Source organism: Lagopus leucura, unplaced genomic scaffold, assembly GCF_019238085.1.
Source record: "Lagopus leucura isolate 7727_CA_CO unplaced genomic scaffold, USGS_WTPT01 Super-Scaffold_806, whole genome shotgun sequence".
In the NCBI taxonomy this organism is placed as follows: domain Eukaryota; kingdom Metazoa; phylum Chordata; class Aves; order Galliformes; family Phasianidae; genus Lagopus; species Lagopus leucura.
In genome coordinates, this window is record NW_024962260.1 from 6,509,241 (window position 1) to 6,521,674 (window position 12,434).

The window sequence follows — 12,434 nt, forward strand, 5'->3', positions numbered from 1 at the left end:
TTAATTAATACCTGCTGAGAAAACTGAAGAACGAGCAAAATTCTTGCGAATGTCATTTGTGAGGTCTCATTTTCTTATAGGGCAAAACATTTGGCCTGTGCTCTGGAAATATGCCAGACAAAAGACTGATGTTTGAGACACAGGGAGCACTCGTGTCTCATGTGCAATGACCCAAACACTGCAAGCAGACACAGTTCAACAGAGGCAGTAATAGGCTCCTTCTGTGGAAAGCTGATGCGTTATATCCTAATCTTGTACTTCATGATGAACAAATATCACATTCCTTCATTAAAATCCCCTTTACTGCATATGCCTAGTTAAGCAGCTGTGCTAAGGAAGGCTGGATATTGATAAGATCCATTCAACTGTACTAAAAGTTTCTTATTCTTGAAAGTGGAAGATTTTCTCAGCTCATATGAAAAAAAAAAATGCACGTACTACATAGGAATAAAACTACCTCTATTACATAACACCAATACAAGGGTCTTGAAACAACCAAAGATAAACAAAATGTTCCCTATAGTCCCTGAAAGAACACAAAAGCCCAAATTTCTCACTGAAGATTGTGCTTTGGCTTGTTCCTTTTTTGTAATAAATAGATTTTTACAGCTACAATGAATTGTGAGGATGCCATTTCTTTGAACTGATAAAAATACAGATTAATTTAATTCTGTTAAAAAAGTCTCAGTGTATCTATCTGACTGATTATGAAACATAATAATACTATAGAGAGATACTGTGGGAGTTTTACACAAATATTAAGTGCTTTCTTTGATTTTATATTTTCACTGTGGTTTTCAGCAACTGAAATGTGAGCCTTTGCTACTTGTCACTTTGCTGCATGAATAAGACATCTACATGCAGTTTTAAAAGAACATCAGATGGACAATGCAGTAAAATGCTTCGGGTTTTTAGATCCTCCCCTTTCCAATGGGAAGTTTTAGAACAAGCTACTCAGTTCTTTAATATACGTACTGCCCCTTCTACACACAGTTATGGAAACTCAAGCATAATATAAAAAATAAAAACATCACAATCCAGACCCAAACAAGATGCTAAGGCTGTCATAAAAGCATATTTTTGAAAAAAAAATTAAAATTGTGTTATTTATTATTTTAGAGATTATTTGCAGCTCAGTGTTTGCCTTCTTTGGCTTTCCTTTTTAATCGAAGTCGAGACTTAGAAGCGAGCGCAAAGCTGTTACTGTATAAAGTAAAACTGTCATAAGATCCACAGCAGTACTAACAGGAGACATCCTGTACCCACCTTTGTTTCTTGACTTCAGTGAGGCGCTTGACTCATTGCTCATTAGCCTGACACACTCTCCTATTGAAAGCCCATGTGCTTACATGTCAGTGCAGAACTAAGCATGTGCTCCCACTCTCAGAACAGCTGAACTTGTGTTCTTTATCATGGCACTGCCTGTAAAGTCTATCTCAATACACAAAGTGTACCTGATCTAGCTAAAACTGAACACACCTATAGCAGTTTCTGTATGAAAAGGCACACTTGACTGCGGACCATATTGGAAGTACTTCACTCAGGACTTGGGAAGTTTCTCATAAAATACAGTGAGCTTAATACAAAACAAAGCAGACTTCATCTATTACAAGACAGATATTGTTTGCACAAGACAGATAAGATGATGACCAGCTTTCTAGTGGACAGTTTGAATTCAGGTAATTCATTTCATAGCTTAACTGTTTATGTAGAAGCAATGGCTTTCAGTAAGGGGCTTAATAAATCAACCCAAGGTGAAAACATAAAACAACCTTTGTACAAATCACAAAACAATCTGAATTCAAACAAAATCCACAGTCTGAAAGCTACAGTCTTGAATAAACTATCAAACCATTTTTAGTGGGCATGCTTGTCAGAAGTTTACTTTCAGAAACAGTACCTTATTCCTCATTGAAACATATCATATTTGAAGAAAAAGGATCTGATTTTGATGATTTGTTATCAGGCTAATCAATGCCAAGCATGCTTGCATAACAATGGTTTTAGCACGCATCCCATGCAAGGTTAGACAGGACTAGTGTATTCATTGTAAGGGGAAAGGTGCAGGATTCAGCACAGGGAATGCAGAATATATGCCCTAAAATACCTGCATGCTGTCCAGGGTGTTCTGGATGAAGGGCAAAGCAATAAATTCCAAACAAGACACAGTAAACAAAGATATATGAAATAAAGAAATAAAGACAGTTCTGAACACTTTTGTTTTGGCATTTCAAAGTAAAATACATTGAAACAGTTAACAGGTATAAAAACCAAACATGCATTAATGCAAATCACACTATAGAAGGTTTCAGAAATCAATATCACTGCTGATCTTGAATTGCAAAAGGCAGATAAATAAATAAAATCAATGGGTCTAAGGCAACAAAAAGCAAAAGCTTAAGAAACCTTGATGGGGTTACGCAAATCAGTTTGCAAACAAATCAGCTAAATAGGAATTTTGTTTAGCTTGAGGGAGGTAAATAATCACTTGCTTCCTTTGTTTCTACTTATTTTCCTGCATCATATACTTTCCACCAGATATTAAATTATTATCTTATATTCTTAAAGGCACAAATTTAATATATATGATAATAATGAAAGCATATGAGCAAAAGCCCTCAACTGGACATATTACTTTAAGTAACTAAACATTTTTTAAGAGATTATTGATGTATCAGAAAGATCACCTCCATTTAGCACATGACCAATAGGTACACAGACAGAAAAACTACCATGAGAAAAAAAACACTAAAAGCAGATTTTTAAGTGAAAATTGACAAATGCATTTGCTATACTTGATCTGTGGCATTGTATGTTCTTTAGATTAGTAATTTATGTTAAGCATTAGTATGTATTTAATGCTTCTTCCTTTCCTCATGCAAAAAAACCTACTTTGCTAGTTATCATAAAAAAAACCTATTATGTGTGAAAAAGTGAAGAAAAGAAGAAATAAAAGGTAATCTGGATGTAAAACATGTTATTTACTTCTGTATCTATATTTCCTGACACTTTAACTTGTCCAAGTGAGTCAAACGATGTAATTGGAACTTAAAGAATCTGTTGAGTCTAGCTTTGAAAAATCTAGGAAGGAACTGTTTGCTGTAGGGACCTTTTGATGTCTGCTGTATGTACTATCTTATACAGCACTGTGGAACATCATGCATTTCTAAACAGCTGCCTGGGAAGGGAATACAAGGAATATCACCTGAATAATCTCTAAAAACTTTATTTATTTAGCAGTGTTTGCTTAATAAGTGCTTTAGTCACTGGCAAATTCCAAAAACACATTCCAGCACTCATTCCCACTCAGTTGGGAAATGTTAAGAAAGGCCACAGTGGGTGGCACACAGCAATAGCATTAGAGGCAGGATTAAAGAATCAAATCTTTCAGAAGTGATGATACAGTTATTGCCTTCAGAATGAAACCTCCATAACCACAAGTAATACAAAAGGTATCTTCTTACCTCTAGCAACTGAACTGCTCCTTCATGTTCCTTCTTAGCTTCAACCTGAGCCTTATTTATATAAATTGAAAAAAAAAACAAAAGAAAAATGAAAAGAAAAATTAATTAGTCATGTCATATATAGTATATTCTAACCACAAAGAGTAGCATACCATATACTCAAATCCAAAGCTATCTACAGTCTTGGAGGGCTGGCTTGGGCAATCCACTCCAGCACTGTAGTTCTAAGCCATCAAAATATCTGCCTTATTTTCAGAGACAGAATCTTAGTGAAAGTTAATAGCATCAGTATTTATTTGGCCCAAGACAAGCATGCTCAACACACTGCTAAAAAAGGTGACACAAAAATTAAACTTATTCTTTACATGAAGCATGAATCTTACAAAACGCTTAAAGACAACCATAAGAAAGGTTGTCTGTAAATGGAAGTACAACATCTAGACTTCAATCAACTGGCCCAAAGGAAAAAAGAGGGAGTGAATGATAGCATGGAGGGGTTGTTTGAAATAGCTCAGAAGTAATCAAATTTTGTTTATGAAAAGTCTAAGCCTTAAAAACACAAAAAAACAGCACTCAGTATCTCTTTTTGCCCTTGCTTTACTTCCATTTAAATTTTCACTGTCTTCTTCATTGAAGCTTGACCAAGATGAGCAAAATTATTTATTAACCTTTGTATCAGGGTGATGGCAGTGCACTGCACACACTTTGCCTGTTAACTTCTCACTGCTGTATATCAAAGATCACATTCAGAATATTTCTTATCAGAGAAATGTCTTCATTCATGGCAATGCCTCACAAACTTTCTAGATTAATCTGGAGCAATGAAGGATACTGACACAACTGTAACAACTTATCCTCATGCACAAGGGCCATCATGTTTGCTTGCTGGCTGGAAGAGAAGCTGGTCAGGCCATAAAGTCCCAACAAAAACCACATACTCAAGCTATGCTTCACTGTAATGCACGGTAATAAAACCTATTTTGGTTCTGGACACACAATCCTACTTCTTCCTGCACTACAGATGCACCTTATTGCTAGCACCTGATAAAATAATGGCTCAAAGAGCATTAGTGAACATAGCAGGTAATAGAAAGCCTGGTGCCATCCATCATTACAAGTTTAATAAAATCCACCCAGAATATGAGTTCTTGATAAATGATTAGGAAAGCTGTGTCAATAGCTATCTCTCTTTTTCATCAAACCACCCTATATTAAGGTTTCTTGGAGAAGACCACCTGATTTCCCTTGAACACAAAACTTGGATCAACAATATTACGTTCTTCCTTTTAGGCTGATAATCTGAGGAGTTCGTACACATATAAAGAAGAGAATGAATTGTTATTTATAATATCAAAATGTGACTGCATATGCATCAGGCTCTGCTAGTAATGCACATTTTTTTAAAGTCTAAAATTCTGTGATTCATCCCATCATGACAGTGACACAGTGGAAAAGAATTTGAGCATGGAAAGGCAAGAAACAACACGTGCATGCACACACACACAAATCCAACAACAACAAAAAAAAGAGGAAATGAACAAAATCCCAAAATACCATCATCACCAGCAAAAAAAAGTTTAAGTTCAAAATCTATGTGGAGGTTCAAATAATGGCAGTTACATGCAGCTAAAACTGACGTTTTGAAATATGGTTAATAGATAAAATAGAAAAGACTGAAAGAAAATTCACTGGAATATTTTGGACAAACGAAACATTCTGTTGGAAGCAAAACTGTAGCTATGTACATTTTTTTCTCTGCTGACAAAGTCTGTCCATGCCAACACTTACTCAAATTACCATTTGTGTTATTATTTCTGTGTTTTGATCTACTCCAGCAATTGGAAACATCAGCATTAGTATTGACACCAAACCAACTTCAAATGACTTTGGCAAAAGTGAAACTCAATACCATGCTTTTATGTATTATAATGAATATTGAGAAGATGCACCATGATAAAATATGTCTACTTGCAAATCAAAGAACAAGCGTAACAATGAAGTACTTAAACAGCCATTTAGTTCATGAAAAAGATCAACTGTTATGTGTACGGACCTTGAGAAGGAGTTGCATTAATCTAATATAGGGGAAAAAGTAGTGTGACTCACCAGTGACAAGAAGAGGAAGCCAAAGAAATCCTAACTCAACATCAATGAGAACGATTAACTGTTCCAGTTAATCAAACTGAGAAGGGAACGGTAGATTCTCTGCATTTCAATTACCACAAAATTAAGGCTGGATTCTATTCTAAGGAATACATAAATATTCCCAAGCTTGATGTAAAGGCAAGGAAGACGGGCTGGGATTTTGGGGTGAAAATAGGAACTAGTTATGTAGCTGTGGATTTAATTTCTTTAACCCTAGTGATTGCTGTGATGTTTGCTTTATCACTACAATTTGCCGTTGTATCTTACTTTCATTTCCTTTGCTTACCTTCTGCAGGAGTTCAATTTCCTGCTGTTTGGCGTTGAGGACAGCCAAGGCTTGCTCATGCTCCAACTCCAGCTGTTGCCGCCGTTCAGCAGCCTCTCGCATATGCTGTTTCATAGAGTGGAAGACAAAACTATCAGGGGATTCAACATATCTTAGACAAACATACTGCCAGTCCCAGGACTGCAGACGGTCAACACAAAAACATTATGGTATCACTTTCAGACAAAAGGGAATTTGAACAGAATCTTAAATTGGTCGGTACCAAGATGAATACTGTCACTGCTAAATTCAGGTATTCTGACAGCAATCTCTTTTAGGAGATCTGACTGTCACTGCCAGCAGTGTGGCCTCTATGATGCCTAAGTGAACAGAAGTCTTTTTATCCATCAGTTGCATTTTTATACGTGACATCTAAACTGAAGTAAAGCTTGGAAAAAAATTAGCTTGACAATTCCCTAAATACCTCATTATCTAGAGTTTGTTTCTGTGTTCCAAATGATGACCCCTCAAAAATAGCTTGCTTTTGCTATTCTCTGCTCATTAGTTATGGTAAACCATACAGAGTAAAACAAAAACAGATTTAGAAAAAAATGACTTCACAGTATTTAAAAAATAGTTTTATGAACAGTTACAAGTAATGATTCAAAGCAGTATGAGGCACAGTTGTCGGGAAGCTGAACAATGTCAAGATACCCTTTTAGATAGAAATCTTTTTCATTACAGGTTATTATTCTCTCAACAGCACTGTACCATTCAAACACCCTGTTTCATAAATCAGAGCTAAGAAAGATCACTGGAGATTCTGATATCTTTTCTGGCAAAATGGGTATTACAGATTTGTGTTTTCTAAATTACATATTCTAACACTGCTCTGAGACACAATGCCTTATCTGCACACCATGAGCTATTACACAGAGCCTATTAGGAATATGCAGTTAGAAATAGATGGCGGCAGTTGTTTCCAACAGGCCAAAATATCTCTTCTTGCATACAAGAGAAAACTGTATCCAGCATATTGCTGACTTTTTAGGAGCTGCTAATTCTCTGCTACATGTAACTAAATAACAAAGAAGGTCAGCATAGTGAGGCTGTAAACATTTCTGAACTATGCTTATTATTTATTTAATAACCAAAACTGATGGTTCAATTCTCTTCTCAACTAAACAAACAGCCCGTTTTGCTGACTAGCACCACTCAGTATTTAAATTAGCATGAAGCTACATTTACTGAGCTCAGCAGCTTCCATTAAATCTCGTGTACGACTTGACAATGACGTGACTCACATCCAAGAAATGATGAGGCAATCAAGACATTTTCCCACTGCTAATCTAGAAAAGCTTTAAATATCAAAAAAAGTCTCAATTCAAGATTTAGTAGAGGACTTGGTACAGCGCGTTTCAATAGTTTTAAGTTCTTACTATTCTTAAAAAAGCTACTGGAGGACATTTATAAACCTTTGGAAAGATCGATAAATAATTAATGCAGTGACCATACAGCAAATCTACAAAATGTAATAAAGAAACAGATTGTGATACATGATCTGTGAGTCTCCCTCACTTTTAATTTCTGTTTCCTTAAATAACAATGTGGTATTCATAGTTGGCAGATTTTAAGGCCATTTGGTCAACTACACTAACCCAGAAGTCACAGTGCTGTAGTACTACTGTGATCTACTTAATACACAAAGCAGCAAGGATCTCTTCACTCCAGCATCTGTTCCTTCCTTGGCACAGCAATTAAATCTCCCCCAAACCAGAAGATGTTCCCTCTCCTCCCACTCTGCTCACAAATTGGTTCTGTCTGCAATCTATTTCATTCTTCCTATCCACACATCAGCTGGTGTCATTTCCTGTTCCAAGCCTAAGGGAACAGGTTAGGGGAGTGGAGGAAGATTGCAAAGACCCCTAGAAGATCTGCAAGGAGGAAGTTCTGAGCTGCTGAATTCTTTCTCCTTCCTCCAAGAGTGGCTTGCATGATCACATTGCCATCAGCTTGCGTAGGTGGTGGCAATCCATTTGCCCTTGTAATTGATAGCATTTGTGAGGAAAATTAGAACTTTTTAAGCATATACATTTGCACTTCTGTTTTTGCAACCCTTCTAGAGGTCATAACAATGTTATTCTAACATCAGAAAGCAAATCCATATCTAGAGGAGCACAGAAAAATACAGTAATGTCTCTTCATATTTCAAAACAACTGGCAAATAATCCTCTGCCCTTCAAAGAAATTGTGAAGAAGGAACCTTTTCAGTGCATTTTTCAGATCAAAGGTGGGAATCCTGCTATGCCACAGAGAATTAACTGATGACATCATGGACATCTCAGTTTTCAGTAAAACTTGTGCTAGGCATTTGTAGTACAAAACATTTCTGAAATGGCTCTTAACAATCCCACTTGTTTTTCCAGCTTCCTTATGGGCAGCAGGGAGATGCGACAATGAATAGCCCTACTAGCTCCAGCCCACTCTCTTCTTACACTGTACTACCTACAGCTGCAACCAAAACAAAGTAACTAACTACATCTTACAGCAGAGATTTTTACACTTCCAAAATGTGCAGCTAAACAATGTTGAGAAAGCTCAAGTGGCTTTTAAGTACTAGAGTTTTGTTCCGACACAGAACTCATACATGATGTTGAATGGGGAGCAAATTTAATTTTCACCCAAGTACTTTTCTGCTCAAAGGACTTGTCATCTGTGCGTGCAGATGGGTGGGCACAATTTCAGTGACATGAAAGGGAAAAGCTGGCTGAATACATCAGAAAATCAGAACTTTTCTGTTTCAGAAGCACAGAAGATTCCCATGAGTTAGCTAATCCAGCAATTTTTCATCTTTCCCTTTCAGCTTTGTTGATATATCCTGAGATAACAGAACGTAAACTATACTTCTCTTCTGGCAGAGAAACTAGGTTAAGTATTTCTCAAAACCTTCCACTGGTTGGAAAGCTACAAAGCATTTCTTAAACCACAAATTTCCTGAACATTTGAGGACACATGAAATACACAATTACCTGCATCTGTCTGGGCAAGCTTTAAGGAGGAGATGTAGGATTTCAAGCCTCTCCAAGCTACTCTGCCAGCTCACAAGCAGGACAGCATCTTCAACTATACACTGAAACCTCTACTGAGGCACTTGTGAGTACAAACACATTGTTGAATTTTTCTAAATCGAAAAGGAAGCAGCAGATTGATGATACGCCAACAACTGCATCTTAGAAAGCAAGTCTGGCTAGACATCACTAATTTATAATTAACACCATAGACACCATTAATTTATAATTAATTAATATGAGGATTGTACTGCACCGCTGGACTTCACAGTGTTATACATACCTTTAGGACCTGCTCTAAGTTCTCCAGCTTGGCTTGGAGCTGGTGTTTTCCCTTTACAGCCAAATCTCGTTCTTTGGTTACTCTGATAAGGGTTTCTCTAAGATGGTCATAGTCTGACTTCACCTACAGCAATAAATACACGATTAATCCATGAATACCTTTGGATATCTAAAAAAAAAAAAACATTTCTGTATATGAAAATGAGAAAGGAAAGAAGTTCAAAGAAAAAGGAAACAATAAAAGGAAGATGGAAGGGAATGTTCTCCTGTGAGGAAATTGCATGCACCCAAATAGGAGTTTGTAGGAAATACATTTCTAAAGGTCTAAAATCTGGCAACCAAATTGTGGCAATGCATAAAGATCTCAAGTTGAATAAATACATGTATCATACAGTAAATATAATAGATGACAATCAAAGCAATTCCTATATAAAAATGGACTGAGCTTTTGGTACATACATATGTATGAAATACAGCTCACACATTTTAGTTCTCCTGAACTATTCATTAGTTTAAATTGACATCAGGATAAAATCTAATACGGGACAGTGCACAATCAGCCTGTGCTAGTATTTTAAATCAGGGTTTCTATAATACTGCAGGTTTTTAAAGGATCAGATACACACCAAATAGGATTTGTTTTCCTATTTAATTTATTCGGTGCTAACTTAACCATTTCAGCATGTTCATAGGATTTCACAGATCACCAGCAAAATCAACTATTTTATAAGTGCACACAGAAAGCAAGACAATATAACAATGAACTACTTTATTGCACCATGGAAATGCCATTTCTTGACTTTGCAATGGATGACAGTCTGATTTATAGGAAATAACATAAACATTTTATGAGTTTATATGCTACACTGATGTACAGCACTAGGATTCTTACACAGCTCAGATCATATCAAGAATAACAACTTTATGTTAATAATGAAAAGTCGTCCATAATACGTATCTTCATAAAATGTTCACATTCTGTTTCATAAATACTGCTGTTCTCCTCTCTGCAATACTAATAGGAGGTAAGAAAGGAAAAGAAAGAGCAAAAATATTTTCATGGAACAATGTTCCAAGAAGTACCTGTTTTCCTTTGTTAACTGCAATACAAAGTGTAGAAGCATGAACAACGTTTGCAGGATTACTGAATAAGGACAGGCAAAGCAGTATGAAGAATCGGGATAATGCTTAGACTGGCTTTAATCTAGGTGTAGCTCATCTTTATTTCTAGCTTCAGTTAGGAGAAGTGACAAGTTCTTTTTTACAATCTAATTACCGTAATTCCATTTTCTTTGAGAACCAAAGGCATTAAGCAATCTCTGACATGGATCTCTCTGAGATGTTTTCCAAAGCGATGTTTTGGAAACTGATTCAGACTATTTGCCTTCTGGCTACAGTTTGTTAATTTGCAAATTTCACCATGGACCAAACAATCTAAATGGTTGCAGCCAGACCTCATATTTGTCTTTGTAAGAGGGCACTTTAGAGTGCAGTGGACTAGAAAAAAAAGAAAGAAGAAAATGAAACAAACCATGTTTTCCACAAGAACTGATGCAATTATATCATCAAACTCAGGACTTTTTTTCCCCATGAACAGATTTTTCTTCTCCTCTTCTCATTTCTTGATAACTAAGGAAACTATTAAACAACCGATTTTCATAATCTATTAACTTCCTGCATCCTTCGAATTGTATTTCATTGCTCAGATCAGCCAATGTATATTGTTGAAGAACAATGGAGTGGAACAAAAGAAGTGATGAAGTATCACCTTCAGTGATGCAAGCTTGTTATTGTCTGATCCTCAGTTAATTTACTGAGAATGAATGAAGTAGAATATTTTGGAAAAGCTTCAGGAAAATATTACTTAGACTTTAATTTTCTCTGCCTCTGAAATACTTGATACTGGCAACCTTTGTAAAGAATCTTCTAAAACTAAATAATCACTGCAGTCTGAATAATTTTGGGGAGCAGGTCATCATGGCAGCATTCTGATACACGTTCGTCCCTTTTGGGAGTAAAGGGTCTACAGGAACAAACAGCACCTGTCAGGCTGCTAATGTAATTTGGGAAGGAAATGAATCAGGGAGAGGTAGAGTTGCAGTTACACATCTCAGGATTTTTGTTCAGGATCAAAGAGCACATACTCAGACTAATTAAAATTTAAGATCACCCAAGTGATAATCCGATTCTCTACTTTCAACAGATCAGTCTTTGAGCAATGTTCTGTGTACATTTTCGTTTCCTAGGTCAGAAATAACACAACTAATTCTACCAGTTGCCTTCTGATAATTAATTTGTTACTTCCAGCAACACTAATAATTCTAACGTATTTCTGCAGGGCCTTATTGCCAGGACTTTTTTCTTCTGAATGTTGTATATCACAGAGTAGCATGATAAATGTATTTAAATGGTATAAAACAGCATAAAACTTAATGAGTCTATACTTTGTTCGTTTGCTTTTGTGTGGACAAAACTTGTCAAGTGCAAATGCAATGCTCCCTACCACAGTGTAAGAACTTACAGCATATACATGAACTTGAATTACACAGAGCACATCAAGACATCAATATTCCCAGTTGACCTAAATTGAGTGCCATCACAAACAGTTCTAATTTCATGTCAGAAATTAGGGAACATTTTGATCTGTGATGTTTCTCTGTTCAATGCATCAACAAATTTATTTTTCATCTCACAACTTCCCACTTACTAAATGTGTCTTCATTTGTGTCTGTTAGGAAGGCCAGAATACTGCTCAAGTATGTTTCACTTTCTGAACTCTTAAGTGCCAAAACTACTTACACAGACCAGGAAAATAAACTGCAGGGTTTTTTTTGTTACATCAGTGAATAACTGTCAGTCAATTGGTGAAAGAAATTCTATGAGAAATGATAGTTCTCTTCTATTGACATGTTTGGGCTGAAAAATGTTCTCTGCCACTCACAAATTCACCGTGTTGTACATAAATCACAAATGCTGAGCTACGACTACTGTGCCTGAATACAGAAGTGCAACTTCTGCCCTAACTCTAGACATTTGTCAACTTTTCACACCACTGATACTGTTTAGAAAAAAATGATTCAGAAAATACCACGAAAATTGTATGATATCAGGTATCACAGAAATAGATTCCAAAGAGATAACGACCCTTCTTTTTATATAAAAACACTAACATGCACATTCACTTGAACAGGAAAACAAGGCAAAGCCTGG

General features: G+C 36.2%; 1 protein-coding gene across 14 annotated transcripts in view; it reads right to left on the reverse strand.

Annotated features, from left to right (window-relative positions):
- Nucleotides 1-12,434, reverse strand: part of RIMBP2 (RIMS binding protein 2) — a 119,075-nt gene that overhangs the window by 38,156 nt on the left and 68,485 nt on the right. For 10 of the 14 annotated variants that reach the window (XM_042865393.1, XM_042865394.1, XM_042865391.1 and 7 more), the window contains 4 exons: nt 9,226-9,348; nt 5,896-6,000; nt 3,465-3,515; nt 2,108-2,128 (listed from right to left, as the gene is read on the reverse strand). In XM_042865393.1, the coding sequence (XP_042721327.1) occupies nt 2,108-2,128; nt 3,465-3,515; nt 5,896-6,000; nt 9,226-9,348 (300 nt within the window). The remainder of the gene's footprint in view (nt 1-2,107; nt 2,129-3,464; nt 3,516-5,895; nt 6,001-9,225; nt 9,349-12,434) is intronic. The other 4 variants (XM_042865404.1, XM_042865396.1, XM_042865392.1 and 1 more) reach the window with 1 other exon arrangement.